The 27,712-nt window shown below is 37.4% G+C and overlaps 1 protein-coding gene across 6 annotated transcripts in view; it reads left to right on the top strand.

The window, feature by feature from the left end:
* The window catches only part of KBTBD12 (kelch repeat and BTB domain containing 12), a 73,497-nt gene that overhangs the window by 12,648 nt on the left and 33,137 nt on the right, over positions 1-27,712 (top strand). For 4 of the 6 annotated variants that reach the window (XM_081823089.1, XM_081823085.1, XM_081823098.1 and 1 more), the window contains 2 exons: positions 1,146-1,416; positions 3,957-4,107. In XM_081823089.1, coding sequence (XP_081679215.1) covers positions 1,146-1,416; positions 3,957-4,107 — 422 coding nt within the window. Of the gene's footprint in view, positions 1-1,145; positions 1,417-3,956; positions 4,108-4,263; positions 11,103-27,712 lie in introns of those variants that run through there. The other 2 variants (XR_014146046.1, XM_081823104.1) reach the window with 2 other exon arrangements.

Genomic DNA, 27,712 nt, shown 5'->3' with positions numbered 1-27,712 from the left:
ATCTAATTTCATATCCCACTGTCCCCCTAAGTACTTTTGTTCTTCTTAGACTATTTGTCTCAAATCATGATTGGAGAAAACAGACTTACCATTATCAAGAGGCAAGACAAAGGATACCCACAAAATCATATATTTAGTGACTACATAATGCCACACACACATACACACACACACATACACACACACAATCAATTAATGTGTTGGACTCTAGGAGGTATTTAAAGACCGTATATCCTGGTGTCCCTACCTCCCAAAACCCTTCTCAGACTGACACACTTTTTCATGGAAATTACTAAAATTATCCTACCCAGAGCATTAAAATAGATGTTAAATGTAGCAGACACCTACAGGTGTTCCTGACTCTGTTCTAAGCCAGTTAGAACTATAAGAACAATCCTTAAAATTCTACATACTCTACCTTGTCCCATTAGAAATCTCTGAATAGAGATATTTTGAGATTCTCTACTGGAAAGCTGATTGCTCTAATGTAGTATTAAAGTGAGACAGACCTCTAGGGGCACCTGGGTGGCTTAGTCATTAAGCGTCTGCCTTCAGCTCAGGTCATGATCCCAGGGCTCTGGGATCGAGCCCGGCATGGGGCTCCCTGCTCTGCGGGAAGCCTGCTTCTCCCTCTCCCACTCCCCCTGCTTGTGTTCCTTCTCTCGCTGTGTCTCTCTCTGTCAAATAAATAAATAAATAAAATCTTCAAAAAAATTAAATAAAAATAAAGTGAGACTTCTAGTCCACAGAATAAGACATTTTTGTATTTTTCTTCATTTTTACTTATTCCTTTTATAGTAAAATTACAAATGACGTGCTGCAAGATTTCCTATTTGTTCTTGATTTTCTTTCCCAGAATCAGGAAATGAAAGCTAGTCCTGGATAATCTATACTTTGTCCATATATTTTCTAAAATTCTGCAGAGATGTGGTTAATTATTTCCATGCACATTATAGTTTGTTCATCAATCCTTGCCCAAAAAAGCAGCACAAACCTGTGCTACTATCTTATACTAATGTTTCTTCCTCCCCAATTAGATGAACCAAATCGTGTTGTTTCTAGCTAGAAAAGAAATTTAAGTGTGTTTCTTGGATAAGTTGTTTTCCAGTTAACACTAATCCTGGGTTTTCTCTCTTAATTTGCAGGTATCACGATAGAGGAAACCAGTTTTGGGAAAAGTTATGCACCGCTGAATTTCGAGAGCTCTATGCTCTGGGCAGTGTCCATAATGACCTCTATGTTATAGGAGGACAGATGAAAGTTAAAAACCAGTATCTCATTACAAACTGTGTGGATAAGTACTCTGTAGAACGGGATAGTTGGAGAAGGGTGTCTCCTCTTCCACTGCAGTTGGCATGCCATGCCGTAGTAACCGTGAATAATAAACTTTACGTGATCGGAGGCTGGACCCCTCAGGTGAAGAAATTTCCTATATACCTAGTTGGCATGGCTGTGCTACGTCTGGTGCTGTGTTGAAAAATACTGTAGCTGTTGAACACTAAAAGAGCATGACTTACATCTTGGTAAAATGCCTTTTATTTTATAGACTATTAAACTTAAGATCGTAAAGTGTTAAAGCAGTTTAGGAGAATGAATTTTAAAGTGTGTTATTCATAGACATGACTTCATTCCGTATTCATGCTATGCTCTTTATAATCCTTCCCATTCTTGCTAATTATGAAAGATGCTTATGCTGAGAAATTATCTGTAGGGAGCATCTAAGCAAGAGGTGGAGACACTGGATCCTCATTCCACTTCTGTCTGCTTAATAGTTGTGTGAACTGAGGCAAGTAAGGCTCAGGTCTTTTCCAAATTTAAAGTTCTTACTCTACATGGGAAACCAGAATATTCAACCTGTGATGGCCCAGTCATTTCCACAAAAGTATATTGTGATTTAAAACATTTTATGGCTTTGCTGGGCACCAGTGGATAGAGAAACCAGGATACCATTTGCATGGAAGCCCAGCAAAGAGATGGCAAGCCAAGACTGCTGAGTCAGTAGAGCATGACCACAGGGGCCCTCCCCTTCTCTCTGGGTGTTCGCCCCCCATCCCCACCGTGCCTTGAACTCTCGTGGTAGTAGCAGGCCAGCTGCCTTCTGCCCTGGCCTACCAGTTGTTCTCATAAGATGAATCTTACTAGCGGGGCGCCTGGGTGGCTCAGTCGTTAAGCGTCTGCCTTCCGCTTGGGTCATGATCCCAGGGTCCTGGGATCGAGCCCCACATCGGGCTCCAGGCTCAGCGGAAAGCCTGCTTCTCCCTCTCCTACTCCCCCTGCTTGTGTTCCTGCTCTCACTGTGTCTCTCTCTGTCAAATAAATAAATAAAATCTTTAAAAAAAAAAAAAAAGATGAATCTTACTAGTTCATTGTCCATCCCCATGACAGAAAGCAAACTTATTTTTGCCTGTATGCTTTCTTGTTTGGGAAATTGGCTTCATGATAAAACTGAAAAAACTGATGCTTTTTGTATTCATTTCATAAGCTTGGATTTTGCCATATATCATACCTGTTTTTAAACCTTGAACATCACATTTAATACATTTTGAAATGTGTCCTGTGTATCAAAACGTAGTACAGATTTGGGGCGCCTGGGTGGCTCAGTCGGTTAAGCGGCTGCCTTCGGCTCAGGTCATGGTCCTGGAGTCCCCGGATCAAGTCCCGCATCGGGCTCCCTGCTCAGCGGGGAGTCTGCTTCTCCCTCTGACCCTCCCCCCTCTCATGCTCTCTGTCTCATTCTCTCTCTCAAATAAATAAATAAAATCTTTAAAAAAAAAAAACATAGTACAGATTTAATCACAGCTAGTAGCTAAAACCTTTGTAATTATGCATTTTCAGAGCTATCCATTACATAGTTATTTTGCATGAATAAGCTCCAAAGACAATGTAGAAGCTTTTCTTTGGTTTTCTTGCCACTAAAATAAAGATCAAATACTTAAAAATTAGAAGGAAAATTAAAACAATAAAGTCAATACGTGTTACAGTATAATGTCTTTGAACAAATGACACATGGATATTTATTGCATAACAAAAGCTTCTGCTGGTCCCTATCTAATACAATACATTAAATTGCAAGATAACCTGGGGTTGTGATTGCATCATAATGATCATATCCCTGGTGTATTTAAAGTAATTAAATTAATTACAACTTTCATAAGTATGGCAATTATTTCTGTGTCAAACACCTGCATCCAAAACAAAAGACATTTAAAAAGCATCCTTAGACTGAAGTTATAAAAGTTCTTGACACACTGAAGGCAAAAAAGCACTACTTTGCCTGAAGTTTATGATCAGGGGAAGCCATATTCATGTGTATAAGAATAAATAGTTCAATTTTTACTGTCTCTAGTCATTAAAAATGTATATAAGTAAAATAAATACATAAAAATAACTGCAAATAATGTATATTAATCCATCAATCTTGAAGATGAAGTTCAGACCATTCCCATATAGGTCATAATTATAGTATAAAAATACTCTAATTACTAAAACACTAAAATGTTTTCTGAATTTTGTTCCATTTGGATTAGAAAGATATAAAGAAAAATGCCTTATGAATTATTAAAATGAGTTTCTCACAAATATTAAACTCTAGCACTATAAAGTTTGCTGAAATAAAATTGCACTTTAAATACTGTTCAAGAAAGTTGGGTTTCATTTTTAAGGCTCTGCCATTGCTTCATTTTTTTAAAAAAGTGCTGTCTTGTCTCCTTGCTCAGATCACAGATTGTTTGCTGTGAGCCGACCCCCTAGCTCCGTTATTACAGAGTCCAAATTCCTCTGACATTGACGGTAGACTTATCACCCCAAGTCATGGGATCTGGTGTGTTTGTGAGTGTGAGTCTCAGCAGCTAACTCCTCTTCATCTCCTTGGCTGTCTGCTTAGATTAATTGCATTCACGTACTCACAGAGATTTCCGAGTGGTATGTTATTATATCAGCTGTCATATCTCACACAGATGGATCTCCCTGATGAAGAACCGGATCGACTAAGCAACAGACTGTTGCAGTATGACCCCAGCCAAGATCAATGGACAGAGCGGGCGCCCATGAAGTTCTCTAAATACCGATTCAGTACAGCTGTAGTCAACAGTGAGATTTATGTTTTGGGTAAGAAGAAAGCAGATTGCTAAAAGAGTATGACTACTTTTATTTTTCTCAGCAGTTTGCCTCAGTAAAAATGACCTATTCTCCCTTCCTCTTGCATCCCAGTTCAGATGTATCTGTAACTAGCCAAATGTGTTTTTTTGTTTCTTGTTTTTCTAGAGCACAGTCAGATAAGATTAAATGGAAGTCCACTGACTTATGGAAAACAAAATTATTTGTATGGAATTTTCAAGTCCCTTGGAATTCAAGAACAATAGTGATACATCTTTATATATAGTATCAAGTAATATTTTGAAATGGGAATAAGCCTTTGGCCACCTTTGGTTGATGAAGTGTGTGTTTTAGCAACCAACTGTGATTATCTGTGCTAATAGAGTAAGCCACCATAGGTAAGACACACATTATGCCAGCCCTCTTCATTTTGCCTCACCCACCAAATTTCTGTAGAGGTGTTATCAGATAATTCTCATCTGAATGTATTTTTTTTCTTATTTCTTAAATATGTGTGATCTTGTGAAAGACTGGTTCATTTCCACTCAAGTGGGTAAAAATTCTAGAACATCTCCTATGCTTCCCTTATCCTTCTTCACTTCTTATTTTTTCCTCTTTTATTAAGTCCTTTGCTCTTCTAAGCACATTTCATGACCTACTCTCCCTCTCCCACTGTCCCTGTCCTGTGTGGGAAAGGTTGAGACTGGGTCAAGGAGGCTGACCGGCTGGTAAACTGATAAGGATTCCAGTATTCTCTACTTCATCTCATGCACACTGATGACTAACTGGCAAAAACATAGGGAAGGTGATGGATACCAAAAAGAAGGCAAAGAAAAAACATGAGATACGGGCTGAGAGCAAACCAGGCATTTGAATAGACTTTTTTTTTTTGCTAAAGGGAAGCCATTATCTCTTGGTTGCCTGCACAGCATGAAACAAAATAATTAATGCACTCAAATATTAATAGTTTTATAATTTTAAGAACATTATGCAACATAATTTATGACTACCTCAGTGATGAGACTCGTAATTATAATTAAGTTTTTCCTCTGGAAATATATTTGTTACTTGGTTATAACCATATGCTGTGTCATAGGCCCAGAAGAGACAATATCTAAACCAGGATAGATTGCTTAGGATAAATGTATAACTCCAGGGAGGGAAGGGCTGATCTCCTAATTATATTAAAGTTGGAGGTAGTCAAAAGTGGGATAAAAGTGATTTATCAACTGAACAAAAATGAGATTTCTGCCTAATGTGGAGCCACAACTAGGCGAGATGTAGGATAAAAATGTAATGTTTTGTTTGTTTTTGGTAAGTTATATGGGGAAAAGCACCTTCAAGACAGCCTTTGGAGCTCACCCTTGTTGGCATGAACAAATGCCCACTAGATGAATGAAAGGAGGCAGATGTTAAAGGATCTGTAAGAACTGGGTAGGTGACAGAGAGAGAAGGGTACACCCAGGAAGGGAGATGGTGCAGAGCGGCAGGGAAGAAGAGGAGGAGAAAGCTCAAGCCAAAGCTTGGCGGTGAGAGTGGAGGTAGTAAGAATAGAAAATGAAAGGAGAGTGAGTAAATGAACCCACCAGGTGCAGGGAGCTGCAGGAGACAGAGTTTACAGGTAAACTGGGAGCCAGGTTACAAAGGACTATAGTGGAAAACCAAGAGAATAATAGTAAGTAATGAAAAACTATGGCAGAAGCAACATGATTACATCAAAAACTAATGATGTATTGTATGGTGATTAACATAACATAATAAAATAAAACAAAATTAAAAAATATATATTTGGGGAGTATTGGTGAGGTGAGGATTAAAGAACAGATCAAAGGTTCGAAGAGACTGAAAATGGAGAGACCAGTCAGGAAGGCTTTTGTAGTAGCTTAGAATATAGTTTCTGGATATTCAGAACTGAGTCATGATTAAATAAAACAAAGTTGTAAAATCCCTGCAATGTAAGTGTTCAGACATTATTATAACTACTGTTTTTTGAGCCCCTTTGTGTTACAGATACTTTGCTGAATTCTTTGCATAAAGAAATTCATTTAATGGTCATAAAAAACTGATAAAGCATTAACTTTTCTGTATAACAGACTAGATATCTAGACTAATCCACTGAAAATGCCAAAAAAAAATGTTGGGAAAACATTTTAAAAATTTTTCTGAAGAGCTTCTAAGATCTGTAATGGCAGTAGGAATTTAGCAGGCCAAAAGCTAAGTGAAAGCAGGAGGCTTCCAACTATGAAGAAGTGAATGAGTTGACATCCTCTCCCCAAAAAGCAACTATAAAACCAGAGAGATTTTTCAAAAACAACCATTTCAGATCTCTAGAAACCAACCAAAAACAACAAATTGAGAAGAGCTTATCTTCTCAAAACTGCTGAACTTGAGGTAAGTTTTCAGGCAGTCCTTGGCATTCTTTCCTGAGCTGCCCCAGTTCCCTATCCCAGTAGATCCAGCATGGGAATTCTAGCAGAGTGGGCTAGCTGTGAAAACCAGCATCTTTGTTTGTCAGAGGGGGCTGACACGTTTGGGAGTGAAGGGTGGGAACCTACACTCACAGTGACAAATGGGAAAAGCCAACATTTCTTCTAACCTGAGCTTTTAGTCCTGCTTGGGACAGCAGCAGACAGGAGAATTAGCCAGAAATTTAATAGGGACGTTCCAGGAAAATCCTGGATATGAGAGTCCTAGAGGGGCTTGATAAATTCTCCACACATCCCTGGAGACCAGGGAAGCTGCACAGACATGGAGCCCATAAGAGGATATAAGCTCTTCACACATTCCTGGATGACTGGGAGTCTGAGCACATGTACAGAGATCTGAGAAGGCCAGGCAGAAGGTAAAAGTCATGGTAGACTTGAAAACTGCCTGAGCTTTGAATGTGCTCCCAACCTCCACATAGACCCACCAAGCGAGGCTGGAAGCCTTCCTATTGTTAGAGTACAAACAATTAGTCTTGACTTGACCTGACCCATGAAGAAATAAGAGTAACACCTATGCTTTAAAAAGAGAGAGAGAGAGAGAGAGAACATTTTTAAAAATGGAGGAGAAACTAAAACAAACCACAGGAGAGGCATATTAAATCTAAGCAAATTACTTAAAAACAACAACAATAACAAAAGACAAAAAATACCCTAGGGGGAAAAATAAAATTAAAAGTTGCTACAATGTATTATTTTAAATGTCTAGTTACCAACAAAAATTTACATACAAAGGAAAATAAACAGGGAAGTGTAACCCGTGCTGGGGCAGGGGCAGGGAAGCATTCAATAAAACCTGTCTCTGAGGGGCTCCAGATGTTAGATTTAGCAGGCATAGTCTTCAAAGTATCCATTAAATATATGTTCATAGAATGAACAAAAATCATTTTTAAAGAATTTTTAAAGAATTCCTTTAATGAATTAAAGGAAAATAAAATGACAGTGACTCCCCAATGATATCAATAAAGAAATAGAAATTATCTAAAAGAACCAAATGGAAATTCTAAAGTTGTAAAGTATAATAACCCAAATGAAAAATTTACTAAGTGGGCTCAAAAACAGATTTGAGTTGTCAGAAGAAAGAATCCATGCACTTGAAATAGATCAGTGGAAATTATTAATCTGAAGAAGAGAGGGGGAAATTGGAGAAAAATTAGCAAAGCCTCAGAGACAATATAAAATACCATCAAGTCTACCAACATAGGTATGATTCCCAAAAGAAGACAGAAAGGAACAGAATTTTTTTTTTTGTCAAAAACTTCTCAAACTTGATGGAAAAACTTTAATCTACATATCCAAGAAGTTCATTAAACTCCAAATAAGCTAAATTCACAGAGATCCTCACCTAAACACATTGTAGACCATTCACTGAAATATATCATAGACAAAAAATTCTTAAAAGCAATAAGAAAAAAATAACATAGATCATAGTATATGATCATAACATCATAATATGCTCAACAGGTGACTTATCATCAGAAATAGTGAAGGCAAGAAGGCATTGGAATAATATATTCAAAGTACCACAAGGAAAAATACTCAACCAAGAATGTTTCTGTGTCCATCTTCTATGTTCAGCAAAACTGTTCTTTTAAAATGAAAGTCCAGCAAAGACGTTCTCAGATAAATAAAGACTGAGATAATTTGTGGCTAGCAGACTTGCAAGAAATACTAAAGGAATACTAAAGAAATACTGAAATCCTTCAGATTAAAAAGAAATATACCAGAATAATTCTAATCCATAGGAAAAAATGAAAAGCACTGGAAATGACGAATATATAGGTAAATATAAAAGACTTTATACATATTCAATTTTTTATCTCTTAATTTCTTTAAATGATATAAGAGCAGATAAAACAATAATTATGGAACTATACTGTTGGATTTATGACATATGTAGATATAGTACATATAACTATCAGAATTGGAGAGGAACAAGAGATATATTGGAACAGTGTTGCTATATTTTAATAAAATTAAGGCAGTATTAACCTGAAGTAGATTGTGATAAAGTAACATATATATTAGAATTTCTAGAGCAACTATTAAAAAAATTTCAAATAGTTTAAAAATCAAAAGAATTAAAATGGTACACTTAGAAAATGATAAACACAAAAGAAGGCAGTGAAGGCGGAACAGAGGAACAAAAACAATATGAGACGTTGTAAATCCAACTACATAAAAAATTACATTAAATGGGAATGGACCAAATACTTCTATCAAAAGGTAGAGATTTCAGACTGAATAAGAAAATAAGATCAAGTATATGCTGTCTATAAGAGACATATTTTATATTCAATTACATAAATAAGTTGAAAGTTTTATTATTTTATAGAGAAAGACCTACCATGCAAACAGTAACTTTAAGAGAATTGAAGACAGTTTATCATTATCATACAAAATTGACTTTAAGAACTATTACTATAAAGTGAAATTTTGTAATAATGATCAATACACCAGGAATATATACATATATATATATCTCAATTATAAATGTGTCACACCCAACAACAGAGCTCTAAAATACATGAGGCAAAAACTAAAATGAGAACTAGAAAATCACCATTGGAGATTTGTATCCCACCTTCAATAATTGATTGAACAACCAGACAGAAAATCAGCAAAATGATAAAGACTTGAACAACACTATCGACCAACTTAACCTACCTGACATTTGTAGTACGCACATATAATAGTGAAATACACATTCTTTTCAAGTGTACATGGAACATTCTCTAGCCTTAATCATATGCCAGGTCATAAAACAAGTCTCAATAGATTTTTATTTCTTTTAAAGATTTTATTTATTCATTTGAGAGAGAGAGAGACAGGGAGAACAAAGCGGGGGGGGGAGGGGCAGAGGGAGAGGGAGAAGCAAGGAGCCTGATGCAGGGCTTGATCCCAGAACCCGGGGATCATCACCTGAGCTGAAGGCAGATACCCAACTGACTGAGCCACCCAGGTGCCCCTCAATAGATTTTTTAAATTGATGTTATTCAAAGTAAATAACTGACCATAAAATAATTAAATTATAAATCAAGGACAGAAAAAGGAAATCCTCAAATATATGGAAATTAAACAGCATACTTCTAAAACTTTGGGTAAAGAAATCACAAAGGAAATAAAATATTTTAAATTGAATGAAAACTATAGGTGTATATCCCTCATGACCATAGATTCAACAATCTTTAAGAAACACTTAGCAAATTGAATCTAGCAACATAAAAATTATTATGTGTCATAAAAAATCCTTAAGAAACAATAAGCAAAGTGACTCCAGCAACATAAAAAATGATTATATGCCATGGCCAAGTGGGATTTAGCCCAGAAATGCAGGAATGCAAGGTTGGCTCAATATCCAAAACTCAATGTAATACACCATTTTAATAAAGGACAAAAACCAAATGATCACCTCAATAGATGTAGAAAAAGCATTTGACAAAATTCAACCCCCATTCTTGATAAAATTCTCAACAAATTAGGAATAGAACGGAATTTCCTCCACTTGTTAAAAGGTGTCTATGAAAAACCTACAGCTAAGATGATACTTAGTGGTGATTTTTCTACCTACGGTCAGGAACAGGGAAAGATGCCTGCTCTTGCTCCTCCTATTCAACATTGAACCAGAGGTTCCAACCCATGCAATAAGGCAAGAAAAAGAAGTTAAAGGTATACAGATTAGAAAGGAAGAATTAAAAAGTCCTTATTCACAGATTATATATTCTTGTGTGTAGAAAATCCTAATGAAGTTACAAAAAGTAAATAAATAAAAAGAAAGAAATAAAGACTACTAGAGCTAATAATTAATTTTAGCCAAGGTCACAGGCTAAAGAGATCACAAGATATGAGATCATATACAAAAATTAACTGTATTTCTATGTGCTAGCAATGAACATTCCAAAAATGAAATTGAGAAAATAATTCTATTTCCAATAGTATCAAAAAGAAGAAGGGTGCCTGGGTGACTCAGTTAAGCATCCAACTCTTGATCTCAGCTCAGGTCTTAATCTCAGTGTTATGAGTTCAAGCCCTGCATTGGGCTCCACTCTGGGCATGGAGCCTACTTAAAAGAAGAAGGAGAAGTGTATGAATACATTTAACCCCCAAACTGTAAGAATCATATGCAGAAAATTATAAAACACTCCCGAGAGTTAAAGAGGATCTAAATAAATGAGATATATTCCTTGATTATGTATTCAAAGATTCAATATCATTTAGATAGCAAGTTTCCCAAAATTGAGCTATATATTCCATACAACCCCTATAATATCCCAGCATTATTTTATTTCTATTTTTTAGTCTTAAATACTTTTTAATTTTTTAAATTCCTGTACAGTTAACATACAATGTTATATTAGTTTCAAGTGTATAATATAGTGATTCACCAATTCTATATATTACTCAGTGCTCAACAAGATGAGTGTACTCTTAATCCCCTTCACCTATTTCACCCATTTCCCCCACCCACCTCCCCTCTGGTAACCATATTTTTTCTTTATAATTAAAGGTCTTTTGGTTTGTCTCTTTTTTTTCCTTTGTTCATTTTCTTAAATTCCACGTATGAGTGAAATCATATGGTATTCGTCTTTCTTTGACTAACTTATTTCACTTAACATTACACTCTGTAGCTTGCTGCAAATGGCAAGATTTCCTTTTTTTAATAGCTGAATAATATTTCATTGCATATATATACCATACCCTCTTTCTCCAGTCATCTATCAGTGGACACAGGTTGCTTCCATAATTTGGCTATTGTAAATAACCAACATTGTTTTTTTTAATTGACAAGCTGATTCTAAAATTATGTGAAAACATAAGGGATGTAGAATAACCAAAATGATTTTTAAAAAGAATAAAGTTTGAGGACTTAACTCATTTTAAAAACCTATTATAAAGCTATAGTAATTAAGATATAGTGATATTGGCCTAAGGACAGGCAGCTAAATCAATAGAACAGAAATGACAGTCTAATAATAAATTGGTCTTTGACAAAGGTGTCGAGGCAATTCAGTGGGGAAAGATGAACTTTTCAGCAAATATGCCAAGACAATTGGGTAGCTATATGCAAACCAATGAGCTTTTTCCTTAGGAAAAAGGAAAGAAAAAAAAACCCACAAAAACCTCAGTATGGACTCCAGACTTAAGAAAACATGGGAGAAAATGTGGTGACTTTGGATTAACAAAGATGTGAAACTGAAAGCATGATCCATAAGAGGAAAAGTGTTGAGTTGGACTTTCTTAAAATTAAAAAATTTTTGTTCTTCAAAGGGCAACATTAAGAAAAAAGAAAAGACAAGCAAGAGACTGGGAGAAAATATTTATAAATCGTTTATCTGATAAAAGATTTGTATTCAGGGGGTGCCTGGGGGGTTCAGTCGGCTGAGCATCCAACTCTTGGTTTTGGCTAAGGTCATGATCTTGTGGTTGTGGGATCAAGCCCCTCACTGGGCTCTGGGTTCAGTACAGAGTCTGCTTCAGATTCTTTCTCCCACCCCCTCTGCCCCTCCCCACTCTCTATCTCTCAAATAAATAAAATCTTTTTTAAAAAATTTGTATTCAGAATACAAGTAGCTTGTAAATAATTTTTGCAACTGAATTATAAGAAAAGAATCCAGTTTAAGATGGGCAAAAGGTTTGAATAGACATTTCACATAAGAAGATATATGCCTATCTGGTAAGCACATGAAAAGATGATTTCTCATCAAAAACCATGGGAGCAAGTAGGCAGGGAAAAAACATTTTTAAAGTGTTAAAAGAACTGTCAACATAGAATTGTATATTTCATGAAAATATCTTTCAGAAGCGGAAATGAAATACTTTCAAGGAAAGAAAACTAAAATGCGTGGGAATAGCTTTACTCTAAAACAATTTAGTCTAGCAAGTAGCAAGTAGATTTACTCCAAGAGAATTGTTTAAGGAAGTTCTTCAGACAGAAGAAAATGATGACAGAAGGAAACTGGGAACATCAGGAATGAAATAAGACCAATAGAAATGGTAAATATCTGGGTAAATGTAATAGAAAATTCTTCTCCTTTTGAGTGCTTTAGAATGCCTTTAGTGATTGAAAGTAAAAAACTACATTTTCTGATGGGATTTTCAATGCATGTAATGTATGAGACATATATTTATATAGCATAAAGAGGGAAGGTTAACAGGACTTAGAAGGGAGCAAGTTTTCTACATTCCAATTACAATGGCAAAATATTGATTCTAAGTAGACTATGAAGTGTTAATTTATTAATCTCCAAACCAACCACTGGAAGAACTATAGTTAGAGATACAGTCAAATCACAATAAATACATTAAGATAGAAAACTAAAAAATGTTCAAGTAATCCGAGAGTAGACAAGGAGAAAAAGAGGAACAACAACAACAAAGAGCAGAGGGAATACCCATAACACAAACAAAATGATAGACCTTATTCCAGCCATAAAAATACTTACCTTAAATGCAAATGGGATAATGATACCAATCAGAAAACAGAAACTGTCAGGATGGATTAAAAATAGAATGATCTAATAATATGCTGTCTACAAGAAATCCACTGCAACTATAATGATGTAGATAACTTAAGAGTGAGAGGATGGAAAAAATATACGATGCAAAACTAATGAAGTGAAAGCTGGAGTGTCTATATTAATGTCAAAGTTAACTTCAGTGCAAAGAAAATTACCAGGGATAAAGGAAGACATTTCATAATGATAAAATGATTGATTTACCAAAAAGACAAAACAGCAGTAAATGTGTATGCACATAACAATAGAACTTCCAAATACATGACGGAAAAATTGACTGAACTGAAAGGTGAAAGAGACAAATCAACAAAGATTTATTTAACATTCCTCTCTCAGTAATAAACAGACAGTTATAGAGAACAAACTGATGGTTACCAGAAGGGAGGTGGGGGGATGGGTTAAATAGGTGATGAGGATTAAGGAGTGCACTTGTGATGAGCACCAGGTGTTGTATGGAAGTGTTGAATCACTATATTATACACCTAAAACTAATATTACACTGTATGTTAACTAGAATTTAAATAAAAATTTTAAAAAAAGAAAATATATTGAGTTGAATGAAAACACAATATATCAAAAATTATGGGGGTGCCTGGGTGGCTCAGTCATTAAGCATCTGCCTTTGGCTCAGGTCATGATCCCAGGGTCCTGGGATCGAGCACTGCATCAGGCTCCATGCTCAGTGGGAAGCCTGCTTCTCCCTCTCCCACTGCCCCCTGCTTGTGTTCCCTCTTTCACTGTCTCTCTCTGTCAAAAAATAAATAAAATCTTAAAAAAAAAATTACAGAGTGCTATGGAAGTAGTGCTTAGAATTTAATTTGTAGCATTTAGTGCTTATATTAGAAAAGAAGAAAGGTCTCAAATATCTAAGCACTCACCTTAGGAAACTAGAAAAAGTAGAGCAACATAAATCCAAATTAAGCAGAAGGAAGGAAATAAGAGAAGAAAACAATGAAATTGAAAGCTAAAAAAATAAAATAAAATATAGAGACAATCAATGAAACCAAAGCTGTTTCTTTGAAAAGATCAATACAATTGATAAACATCTAGCAAGAGTGACAAATAAAAAGAGAAATAAGGTGCAAACTACCAGTATCAGAAATGAGAAAGGGCATATCATTATAGTCTTCACAGACATTAAAAGGATAACAGCAGTGCTACAAAAAATTTTAGACACATATATTCAACAACTTAAATGAAATGGACCAATTCCTTGAAAACCACAAACTACATAGCCACTCAAGATGAAATCAGGAACTCCAAACTATTAAATGCATTGAATTCTTAGTTTATAACATTCCAAAAAATAAATTGCCAGACTTAGAAGTTTTCACTGGTAAATTTAACCAAACACGTAAGAAAGAAATAACACCAATTCTGCAACCCCTTTCAGAATATATAGGGAGAGGAAACACTCAACAACTCATTTTATGAGGCAGCATTGCCTGATCTGAAACCAAAGATGGTACAGAAAAAGAAAAGTACAGACCAATATCCCTCATGAACATAGACACAAAAATCCTCAAGAAAATATTGGCAAGTTCAACCCAGCAATATATAAAAAGAATAACACACCGTGACCAAAAGTGAGTTTTATCCTGGGAATGCAAGATTGGTTCAATATTCAGAAATTAATCAATGTAATCTACTATATTAATCCTATAGACGAAACCACATGATCACGTCAATTGATGCAGAAAAATCACTTGAAAAAATATAACACCCATTCATGATTAGAAACTCTTAGCAAACTAGGAAGAGAAGGGAACTTCCTCAACTTCTCAACCTATTAAAGGGGACCTATGAAAAAGTTAGTTAACATTATTCTTAATGGAAAAATTGAATGCTTTTTCCCCTAAGTTTACGCATAAGGAAAGGATGTCCACTGTTACTATTCAACATCATACTCAGAGTCTTAATGCAATAAGGAAAGAAAAAGAAATAAAAGTTAGGCAAAGAAAAAGAAGAAATAAAATTCCATTTCAAATGACATCTACATAGAATCATCTGTGTATAAAATCTCAAAGAATCTATTTCTTAAATTCTTAGAATTAATGAGTTTAGTGTTGCCAAAGAATTAAAAAAGTCAATCTTATTTCTATACATTAGGAAAGTACAAAAACAAAATTTGAAAAAAACTACAATTGCTCCAAAGAAAATGAAATATTTATATATAAATCTAACAAAACATGTATAGGACCTATATGCTAAAATTACAAAATGCTGATGGAATCAAGGAGGATTGGAATATGCAAGTATAAATGTCAATTCTCCCCCAAATTGATCTATAAACTTAATGCAATGTCAATCAAATGCCAGGAATTCTTTTGCAGCTATAGACAATCTCATCTAAAATTTATATGGGAAGACAAAGAAACTAGAGTAGCTAAAATAACTTTGAAAAAGAATAAAATTGGAAGAATCACACTATCTGGTTGTAAGGTTTTCTATAAAGCTAAAATAAGGCAGTGTGGCATTCGCACAAAGATAGGTAGATAGATACATCTATGGAAAAGAATACAGAGCCCAAAAAATAGATCCACACAAGTATGGTCAGTTGGTTTTTGACAAAGATGCAAAAGAAATTCAATGAAGAAAGGATAGTCTTTCAGCAGACAGCATTGGTGTTCTAATGAACTTTTATAGATTCTGTCATTGAAGATTTGGCATCCATTGATCACAGGGCCAAACCAACTGCCAACGTTTACATCTCTCCACCTTCTGGGTTTTGTGGATGCTTGAAAATGATATAAACAAATCTCCAACCACAATTCCTGACATCTGTGTTTCTCTTCCTGCCAAATAGGGGCTATCTCCACCTAATAACTTCCTGCCATATAGTAAAAAAAGCTTGTTTTCATGCTTTCCCTCTGCCCCTTCTGCCTCCTGACTGACCTTGTTTCTTCTGCCCCGTGGCCCCTTGTGGCATGGCATGCCCACTTCTCTTAGGAATTGTAACTAATAAATTCTTATTTCAATGTCACTGATCTCTCCATTACCTCACTCAGTCACCTCTACAAATTAAAATCTTATACAATCAAGATAATTGGAAAAATTGGTCATATGTAAGAGAAAAAAAAGAACTTCAGCCTAAACCTCATACCTTACACAAAAATTAACTGAAAATGCATCATATATATAAATGTAAAGCAATGGAGTATCTTGGTGGCTTAGTTTGTTAAATGTCCAGCTCTTGGTTTCAGCTCAGGCATGATCTCAGGGACATGAGATTGAGCCCTGCATTGGGCTCCGGCTGAGCATGGAGCCTGCATAAGATACTCTCTCTCTCTCCCTTTCCCTCTGCAACACCCCCCCAACTTGCACATGTTCTTTCTCCCTCTCTCTCTCAAAAAAAAAAAAAAAAAAGTACAACACAAGAATTTAAAACTTCCAGAGTTATAAAGAAGAAAATCTTCATGACCTTGAGATATGCAATGAGTTCTTATATATGGTACCAAAACCTTAATCTATGAAAGAAAATACTGATATATTAGACTTTATCACAATTTAAAACTTGCTCTCTGAAAGACACTGTTAAGAAAATGAAGACACACTGTAGACCGGGGGGAAATATTTCCTTTAAGACTTTCTCTTTACCTTTGTTTTCAGCAATTTCACTGAGATCTGCCTAAGTGTGATGTCTTTGTTTTCATTCTATCTGGGGTTCACTGAGCTTTTGGAATTTACAGATTGATGTTTTCATCAGTTTGGGGGAAGTCTTCAGCTGTTATCATGTTGAATATTGCTTCTACTTTATTCTCTCCCTTCTTTCCTTTTTTGAGACTCTAATTAGCTGTATGTTAGACCTTTAGATGTGGGCTATGATCTTATCTGGACTCTCCATTCATACTTTTTTCTTCCTATACTTCAGATTGAATATTTTTTATTGAGCTATCTTCAGATTCACTTATTCCTTCTTCTATTGTGTTCAGACTGCTGTTAACTATCCTATGAGTTCTTATTTTCAGATACGATTTTTTTGTTTCCAGAATGTCCACCTTTTTCTTTTTCATGAATTCCAATTCTTTGATGAATTTCTCCAATTTTTTCATTCCCCTTTGTCCATCTTTTCCTCTATTTTGTCTTATTAATCAGTTATTTTATTTGGTCTGTTAATTCCAATATTTGGATAATTCATAAGTCTTCTTCTATTATGGTTTTTTTCCCTTTAATTGGCCCTATTTCCCTGCCTACTCACATGTCTGGTAATTTTTCATTGTATGCTGAACAATGGGAAGGCACCAAAAAGTGTCCTTCCCCCAGAGAAGATTATGCCCTTTGTTGGTAAGACAGAGCAAGGGACTAATCACCTCATCCAATCAGGGGTTGAGTTGGGCCAGGGCTCGGTCACAGCCTTAGCAACACTCAGTTCACCTGTTGTTTGTCCCTGTTCCCTGGTCATGGTTCTTCCAGGCTTTGGACTGAGCACTTCATGGATCTCTGCGTCCTCTCCCCTGAAAGACTATGGGGATTCAGTTCTTCCCTTCAGAATTTTTTTAGCTTTGCTCTTTAGCCTTCCTGAACAGCTTCAAAACCTGACAACATCTTAAAGGGAGACCTCTCGTTTGCCACAGGGCTCCTCACTTTAGTCAGGTTTGATCTTCCACATACCATGCAACTCTGGGAGATGTTCCTCTGACCATTAAAAGTATTTGGCTCAGAATCCCAGATTGCCTTTTTAACTTAGCATTCTCGAGTAAAAAAAATTGGCCACGTGTGGGAAGTTCCTGTTTGCAGATCCTCTAGTTTTCAGTCTGTCACACCAGTCCCACACAACTCACCCTCCTCTCCCCGACCCTGATTTCTCTTTCCCTCACTAGAGTCCCTCTGTCTGTGTCCAATCCAGTTCTTTGCCTTGGTGTAGAATTAGCAAATATCCCAGGTGCAGAAAATGGCCCAGAAAGGGCTTTTTCCTCTCTGGAATTTTAGTTCATCCAGTCCTTATTGTTTCCACACCTCTCTAACGTCTTTAAAAATGTGATTTTTTTCAATTTACCCATTTTTTTCTAGTTGCATTAGGATCATTAGACTGCCGAGACCTACTAGTACATGTTACCAAGAAATGGAAAAATGATTCCTGTACTTCATTTTTTTAGACACAATTCTTTTTGTATGATACGTTTGTTTTACAATTTTATAAGGGAGAAAAGGGAAAGAACAAGATCGCAGAGTAAGTACCTTATTCAAACTTAGTTATTAAATGGCATAGCAGAAACAGAACCAGTCATCTGACAACAGAGCCTTACTTTCTACCTTTCTTACAACAAGATTCCTGATTTTGATCCTGCCATTCAACTAAGACTGCTTCGGTAGCCATCATCAGGGGTTTGCAGAGGCCCTTAGGGATGTACCTGGTTCTGTCTTTACCTTGAGTCAGCTGAGGGTGGGGGTCAGTAACCCCGCTGAGTTATATATTGGATGGTGCTGGCCCTGCAACTCTCTGCCTTCAAGATTAGGGCTTTAGAGTTTCACTCTTTCCTTATCTCTTGCCAAAAATCATAAGCTAGATGCTCTCCACAGGGGCTGACTTAGGAAATCTGGTTTACCACTATGCAAGCATATAAGTCCTGTGATGTTTTTTCATAACTGGAAGAATGAGATAAAGCAGAAACTCACATGCTCTAGGCAAGATCATACATCTCATCTATAAGTCCTGAATTAACAGGTTCTTTAGGGTCTTCTCAAAAAGAGAGAAGTGGAGAAACAGAATGGTTGAATGTTTGAAGTTAAAGTTCTAACTGGGTCTTTTAAGAAATTCTCACTCTTTAGAGACTGAAGCAAGTGAGGTCTCTGCTTCTTTCCAGTACCTGAATTTTGGTCGCTACACAGTTGATGTGCAAGCTGGATGGTGAGCCAGAGAAAGGAAAGGAGCTAAAAAATCAAATTAGCTAATTTTGCCCTCTGACTTTAATAACTTTTTAAAGTGGTTTGCCAGGGCAGGAGCTAAATTATGGCTTGGATAAAATGTGACTTCTATTTTCTATGCTTTCTTTCTTCCCTCTTAGCAAGAGAATTTAAGAATTGGCTTTATAGTTTGACCCATTGGATTTGGGTAAAAATATAATGTGATTTCTGTTACTTTTGTAGTTTTATTGCTATCTGAACTTCTAGTAATATTGGCAATATGTATAAAAATTAAAATTACAAACCCCTTACCAGATACACGGTTTGCAAATATTTCCTCCCATTCCATAGGATGCCTTTTTACCCTGTTAATTATTTCCTTTGTTGTGCAGAAACTTATAGTTTGATGTAGTCCCATTTGTTTATTTTTATTTTTGTTGCCTGTGCTTTTGGCGTCATATCCATGAAACCATTGTAAATCCAAGGTCACTAAGCTTTTCTCCTAAGTATTCTTCTAAGAGTTTTATAGTTTCATGTCTTATATTTAAGTCTTTAATACATATTGAGTTGACTTTTGTGTATGGTGTGAGATAAGGGTTCAATTTCAATTTTTTGCATGTGAATAAGTGTTGGCAAGGATGTGAAGTAATTGGATCCCTTGCATGCTGTTAGTAAGAATGCAAAACAGTGTAGTCACTATGGAAAATAATATGGAGGCTCCTCAAAAAATTAAAAATAGAAATACCATATGATCCAGCAACCCAGAATTTATTCTGGGATTTTATCCAAACCTGGGTATTTATCCAAATATTTGAAATTAGGATCTCAAAGAGATATTAGCACTCCCATGTTCATTGAAACACTATTCACAATAGCCAAGGGGTGGAAACTACCTAAGTGTTCATTGACATATGAATGGATAAAATGTAGCATGTACATGCAATGGAATACTATTCAGCCTTAAAAAAGAAGGAAATTTTGTAATATGCAAAAATATGGATGAACCTTGAGGATATTATGCTAAGTGAAATAAGCCAGTCACAGAAAGACAAAAACTGCATGATTTCACTTATCTGAGGTATCTAAAATAGCAAAATTCACAGAATCAAAGAGTGGAATGGTGTTGCCAGGGGCGGGAGGTGGAAGTGGGGATTATTAATCAATGGGCATAAAGTCTCAGTTAAGCAAGATGGATACAGTATAGAGAGCTACTGTACAACATTGTATCTAGAGTCAACAATACTGTATTATACATTTTAAAATATGTTAAGAGGATAGAGCTCATGTTAAGTGTTCTTACCACAATAAAATTTTTAAAAATTAAAATCACAAAACATGCCATTTGAGCTAAGAAAGATGTAAAAGGGTGGGGGAAACACACAAAGGAAAGAAAATATGGTATAGAAACTCAAAATTTGTACAGTGCGAGAAGTGGAAAGAAGGAGGTAGCAGGGCCTGGGCTAATGGGGAAGAAGCAGCATCGAGAGACTTAGGAATGAAAACAGTTCTTAGGAACTAGATGAATGAAAACGAGCAAAATTTGGCCTTTCCAAATTGAGGGGAGAAATAATTCAGTGGAAGGAAACCCTTTCTAAATAACAGGCAAGATTCAATTGAGTAACATTGACGTCATATAGACTATGAATTTCCATTGGAGAGATGCTGTATTTTCTTATCATACTGTAATTTGATTCAACAAATACTTGTTGGACATATGATATGTCAGGCCCTGGGCTGGGTGCTGAGGATCTAGAAACGAAATCACACTCTATGCCCAGAAGGAACTTGTGGACCAGAATAAGATACAGTCAGATCAGTCATGCATACAGTTAAGTGCACACATAGGACGTATGGAGGGTCAAGTCACTCACTCTATAGGTAGGACTTAGAAGAAGGAAAAGGAGAAAGATGTTTGGCACCAGGGACAATATAAGTCAAAGCCTGATAGAGAAAGATTAGATTGAATTTCTTTCATGCTTTAATATCTTCATTTCATGAGTGCATATTAAATTAGTCTGTTTCTCAATTAAATGTCAATTATTGATCACCATTCAAGGATGAGACCAGCTCTCAGTATCTGGAATCAAAAAGAGCTGAGCTTATTGTTTATTTATGTGTAGGAATGAGTAACTGGTCAGAGGCACTTCGATTGAACAAACCTGACTAATGATCTCAGGGTTGTGGGCAGGAGTTTATTTTGAATTACTGTTTGTTACACAGGTGGGAGTGGGTTGATGTCAGAAGTATGGTTTGTGTTCATGATAGAGGCAGGGGTGGGTCAAGCCAGAGGTACCAGAAAAGTCAGTGGAGCCGGTCAGCTGCTGATTGGCTCCCTTTCAGAGTCTGCAGCTCCATCTGACTGATTGGTTCTAGAAGCACGTTCACTGAAGCAAGCGTGTACATGAGTGGTTTTCAACCTGATTAATTAATCAGGTTGAAAACCACTTCTGATATTGATGTGTTCCCATGGCCATAGAACAGCTAGGCTTTTCCTAGGAGTGTGGAACTTTGATATATTCTCATTCTCCCCTCCTAGTCTCTTATTAACCTAAGCAACAGGAGACATCATTGGGGTTATCCAGATGCTCTCCGCTATTGTTGATTCTTCTTGAAGATAAGGTTTTACTTGTGGGTCTGCTTTTTAATTTTCTTGTCCATTGGCATGAGTTCGTCCTGCTTCTGTCTTCAAATTGTTTGTTGAAACATTTGTTAGGACAGTGGCCGTGTAGACTTAAGACTCTGGAGAAATAAATCAAGCTGTGTGATATACGAGTATAACAACGTATTACAAGAAGGGAGTGGAGGGCACTCTCATGGCACGATCTAGACTTTTCCAGGTCTCATCAACAAAACAAGGCCCAGCAATTCCCTGAGTCTTAATAGTTTGCCTCTTCTTTTTGCATGGATAGAAATCGTTCTAACTTCTCTGTGGTGTTAATCGAGGTACAAAATGAAGTGTCAGTAATAGCAGACTCTTTTGGGTTAGCAATAGAAAAACCAAAGGAAATGCTAATTTCCCTAGCTATTTGGGCAAAGGAATTTTAACTGGTTTGTTTACTATTTTCTATATCAGCCAAAGCGAGGGAGAAATTTTCAAGGATCACCTGAGTTGAGCAGCACATGGGGATGGGATTGTTATCCTCAGGAATCTGTCCCACCAATGTGGGAAGGGTTTTATCCCTTCGGACTCTTTATAAGAAGACACAGCCCCCCAGAGGGTATTGGAGAGTCATACACCTGTTCTAACTAATAGACTGATAGAACAATTAATTGGTCCCGGTCCCGGGTTGGCAAAGAGCCTGGCTCCTACACAGAAGAAAAGAACCTGAGCGCTGCAATAGAGATGTGATCAGCTCTACTGGAGCTGCAGGTATATTATCTCTAGGGCTCATGATAAACAGTCACTATTACATCCTGTTAAATAACAAAATTCACCCAAGTAAATCTAAAGATCTAATTGGCTTTATTCAATGATTTGTGAATCAGGCAGCACCCCATGTAGCAAGTGGAGAGGTGCTCCGAGGAGTTGTACAAAATAGACAGAGGGTAGGGACAAGAAAGTTATTAGCAAAAGGAGAGGATTGTTCCAGGCAAGGCTGCTTTCTAGGGGGAAAAGCAAGGTGTCTGATGGTGCAGATGGCCTCATCTTTCCTAGGAGGCTGGAGAGGACCCAGGTGCAGACTAAAGGGCAGGGATTGAAAAATTCCTGACTGACCAGTTAAGACCACATTTCTGGGGGAGGTTGAAACTGCAATTAGGTTAGCACCGGTGTGAGAACTTGGTCTAAATGACACCATTTGGGGCCTGTGTGTATTTTTTGTGGGTTGTTCTTTTTTCTTAACAATCTCGAGAAAATTGTTATCCCCCTCTCTCAGTGCAGGGACATTGTTTTCATTTCTGTATTGTGTCATTGTTGGTGACCTCAGTTTGCCATATCTCCATACCATACTTCAAGTTAGCTGCTCAGGCAATAGTTTAGGAGAGGCAAATTAAAAAGTTAGGATGGTCATCAGCCCTTGGTAAACCAGTAAAGAGAAAAAATATGATCAAAAGGTAAAGAATAAAGTTACACAAAGAAGAGCATGACAGTGATTATAGTAGAGGATCTTGTTCTGATGGTCTCTTCAGTCTAAGGATGCCCCATGGAGTGAATGCTTCTGGGGCAGGCTGGGGGTGGGGGCTGTCTGGAGAACCTCAGTTTAAGATCCCCAGTGGCTGTGTGTCCAGTTCTACTGCTTTTTCTAAAGCTCTTTGAAAATGTTCAGCCGATCTACTTTTTTCATTCCTTCGCATTGTAAATATGCACCAGCGACATACTGCATGTTCACACAGCCTGCTTTTCTGTGTAGAGCAGGTACACATTTTCATGTGAGGGACTCTTGGAAAATATTGTCCAGAATGTGTTCTTTCCGTTTGAACTACTGGACACTGTGGCCATGGCTGACCCTCAAGGTTTGATATGAGTTGTCAAGATGTTAGAATATTGGCTTCAGTTCACATCTGTGCTAAGTTTCTGTGGAAATGTCTTTGAAAAGTGTCTCGCCACAGATAATAATAACTTGAATTTAGTTGAAAACAGCTCCTGGGTTTATGGCAAACTAGCCAAGAGCCCTATTTGTCAGATATTGGATAGTTTTTCCTGGAAATCTATCAATTGCCTTCTTAACATAAAAATACAGGAAAAGATACGGCTAGATTGTTTGCCTAAGCGACTCTGCTCTTCACTTAGTTACATGTGTTATTGTCAGTTTTGCACACTATAGTTGGCTCTTCTGTTGCAGAACTTCCTGGAGAGCTTAAAATAATTTAAAGAGTCTATATAAGCCTTATGAGTAAATGACACCCTACTGAAAACCCAGGTATTTAGTACTGGCTGGTTTTCATTTTGGCTGTTTTCTCAGGAGTGTGGCCATTTTCACTGGGACATGCGGGAAGGAGTGGGCCATGGGCTCAATGGCTGAACCAACTGAAACTCTCTGGGAAGAGACCAGAGGGTGCTGTTGAAAGCCATGCTTTTTTTTTTTTTTTTAAGATTTTATTTATTTATTTGACAGAGAGAGCGAGAACAGGAACACAAGCAGGGGAAATGGGAGAGGGAGAAGCAGGCTTCCCGCTGAGCAGGGAGCCCAATGCGGGGCTCGATCCCAGGACCCCGGGATCATGACCTGAGCCAAAGGCATATGTTTAACGACTGAGCCACCCAGGCGCCCTGAAACCCATGCATTTTTAAATGCTTTATTTTTTATTTTTATTTATTTATTTTTAAAGATTTATTTATTTATTTGACAGAGAGAGACACAGCGAGAGAGGGAACTCAAGCAGAGGGGGTGGAAGAGGGAGAAGCAGGCCTTCTGCTGAGCAGGGAGCCCGATGCGGGGCTCCATCCCAGGACCCCGGGATCATGACCTGAGCCGAAGGCAGACGCTTAACGACTGAGCCACCAGGCACCCCTAAATGCTTTATTTTTTAAGAACAATCTTTTGTCATGTGTACTATGAAAGCTTATTATAACAGATAGTTAAGCTACTTTAACCCAAATATATCCTAATCTTCCAAAAAATGTCCTTTAAATAGGCAGCCTAAAAAAATTTAGGGTAATATATCCTATTACTGTGAGAAAATGTTAACTCCTTGTTTTCAAGGTTTAAAATCATATTTTTATGAGTAATAATGTAGGAGATGAATTAAATGCAGACTCCTATTAGTAAAGTTTGGAGAAATATCAAACCTTCTGGCCTCCACCTCTTTAAACCCTAGTCGTGAGCTCTTGTTGAGTGTCTGTATTACAAAAAAAATGATTTTAAATATGGTACCAGGGGTTCTCTTTGAAAAATAAAAGCCTTTGTGAAATAAACTAGCAAGCATTTTAGATCTCCTACTATTAGTTATGCTTTTGAATTAATTATGCTTGCTTCTGGAATGACAATGGATACTCATAAATATGGATTTCCGGCAAGTGTTATTAAAAAGTCAAATTGTATTCAGACATTGCTTCAGTTTGGTGGGTCAGGAAAATCAAATATAGAAAGTGAGCACCAGCATCTATTTGTGGAAATGTTCAGACCTCTCCCAAACTGGCCCCAGCCTGCCTATGCAGCCTCATCTCCTCCAGCCTCTTCCCTCCCAACCCCGCAAAACCTGAATTCCAGCCACGGGAATGGACAGTCATTTCCTGAACACACCTCCATTCTGTGCCTGTGCTTACTCTCCTCCCTCTGCTTTTAATGCCTCCACCTCTGTTTCGCTAACTCTTACACATCTGGCAAAAAATGCCCTTGGCGGTTGTGTGACCACTGGGTCAGGGTTGATTGCACTGGTTCCCTGCACCAGCTGCTCTGGGACGGTCATTGCCCTCCTCACCACTTAGGGGAAGAGACCTTGCCTCTTTTCGTGTCCGCCTTCCAAGAGCCAGCCCAGGGTCTGGCTTCTGTGATAGGAGCTTGGTAAATATTGGTTTACTGAACTGACTTCTCTCATCTCTGTAGCCTGTCCTGTTCTTCCACCCCCTAAAAAGCCACAAAAATAATCAGACTTACAGGTATTGTGGGTAATTTTTTAAAGTAGGATTTTTCCTTTCCCTGTCTGGGGAGCCAGCTAACGAGAAGTCTTCCCGCACAGCTGATGTCCCAAACCACTGGTGTCACTTTCTCCAGGAGACCGCTCTGGGCCTCATTGGCTTACTGAAGCGGTCACACTGCAGTCTGCCTCCCAGCTGGAGAGCCACTGTGGGTGACACAGGGAAAGTCACCCCGAAGGTTCCAGTCACTAGAGTAAATGCACTTCAAAGATCTCTTTAGAGGTGAATGATTGTATGAGATGAAAGAAGTGTTATTATGGTAAGGTCTTGCCTTTATCTTTCTTTGGATAAAACTCTAAGTACCTTTTTAAAAGTTAAAGTATTTCTCGAATTACCTCAGTTGTTTATTAAATGGCATCTCCCTGGCCCTCGCCCTCGGCAAATTCTGAGCTAGGAGGTCTGGAGTGGGACTTAGGAATCTGAATTATAGGAAGCATCCAGGCAGTTCTGGTGTGAGTAATTGTAGGACTACACTTTGAGAAATACAAATAATGGTGAAAACAGTGAAGAGGTGGAGGGATCACATACCCAGAATATTTACTAAGCATGTATCACATAAGCCAGGCCCCAGGGCCAGCTCTTAGAAGAGATGCAGAGATGAATAAGGCAAACTCCCTTCCCCTGGGCAGCACTGTATAGTCAGGTACCCTAGGAGGAGGGCAAGCTCATTCGGTCAAAGTATCCTGACATTGGGCGCCTGGGTGGTTCAGTCGGTTAAGCGTCTGCCTTTGGCTCAGATCATGATCCCAGGGTCCTGGGACGGAGCCCTACATCAGGCTCCCTGCTCAGCAGGGAGGCTGCTCCCCCCCTCCCTCTGCCCCTCCCTGCTGCTCATGCTCTCTCTCTCATGCTCGCTCTCTCTCTCAAATAAATAAATAAAATCTTAAAAAAAAAAAAAAAGTATCCTGGCATTCATAAGTTATCAGAGCAGGCTGTTGGGTGTGGTCTGCTCGAATCCCAGAAGTGTTCTGGACTTAGATAGACATTTCTTAAGTTCATGCTGGACCAAAAAAAGCACTATGTTTTTACAATGGCCAAAGACGCCAGACAAGGTATCCTTCATGCCAACTCTCTCTGAGAAAAGGCTTGGATTTAAAGATTCATCAGCTGAGGTGACTTTGAACTGGAGTGAATGGCTCGTCTTCTTTTTGTTGTGGGTATCCATGAAATGTATTTCCAGTTAATCATATGAAGGATTTTTTAAAAGATTTATTTATGTATTTGAAAGAGAGAAAGAGAGGGAGAGCCAGCAAGAGGAGGGGCAGAGGGAGAGGGAGAGAATCTTAAACAGACACCCTGCTGAGCACAGAGCCCAATGCAGGGCTCCATCTCATGACCCTGACATCACGACCAAGAGTCGGACGCTTAACCAACTGAGCCACCCAGTCGCCCCCATATGAAGGATTTTAACCTTGATTATCTGGCACTCTCAACAGGGAACCCTGAAAAAGTACTCTAAGAGACTAAAGTTTGCCTATGGCTCCCAAATTGCAACTAGCTATAGTAATTTTTATCATTGGTATCCTGAAAGTTCACGGAGAGCTGGCAGTCCCACATTTCATTATGACCATTAGTTAGAAATTCTACTTCATTCAATCCATGTATAATTATAGTGCTATATTACTTATGGTTTCATATTTGCCTTTGGTTTCCCAGTTGACTGTGTCTTAAGGACAAAAAAAAAAAGAGAATCTTTAACGTGTTATTCTCTGATACCTAGTACAAACACAAAAGGGATATCCAGAATATGCATAAAATTAACTGGAAGTTTAAAGGATTATACATTCTATGCTTTTTGCTATGAAAAGAAATAAATTGCTAACAGCCACACCAATAGCAAGGATTTGTTCAAGAAAGTAAATTTTAGGTCTGTTTTCATGAAGCCTGATGTATAGAGTCTTGTACATATCTATGGCATATTATGACAACAGGTCATATTGTTACTCCTGAATCCTTAAGAAAATGTTTAATTACATTTGGAATCTTCCACTCACTAAGGCAGAGATAACATATGTTTTAAAATATCATAAAAGAGTAGGGAATGTGTTATCTTCAACTAGTTCATCCTAATTCATAGATGTAATCATTTTTTTATGACTCTCTTTCTGTACTAGTTCTTGGGTAAATATGGAAATGAGCACAAAATGATGGCTTTCTGCAAATCATTTTGTTTACACTCATGTAATATGCCAAACATT

The sequence above is a fragment of the Leptonychotes weddellii genome, chromosome 1, assembly GCF_054177405.1.
Source record: "Leptonychotes weddellii isolate Sample4059 chromosome 1, ASM5417740v2, whole genome shotgun sequence".
Taxonomy (NCBI): Eukaryota; Metazoa; Chordata; class Mammalia; order Carnivora; family Phocidae; genus Leptonychotes; species Leptonychotes weddellii.
This window is presented reverse-complemented; position numbering and strand designations above follow the sequence as displayed.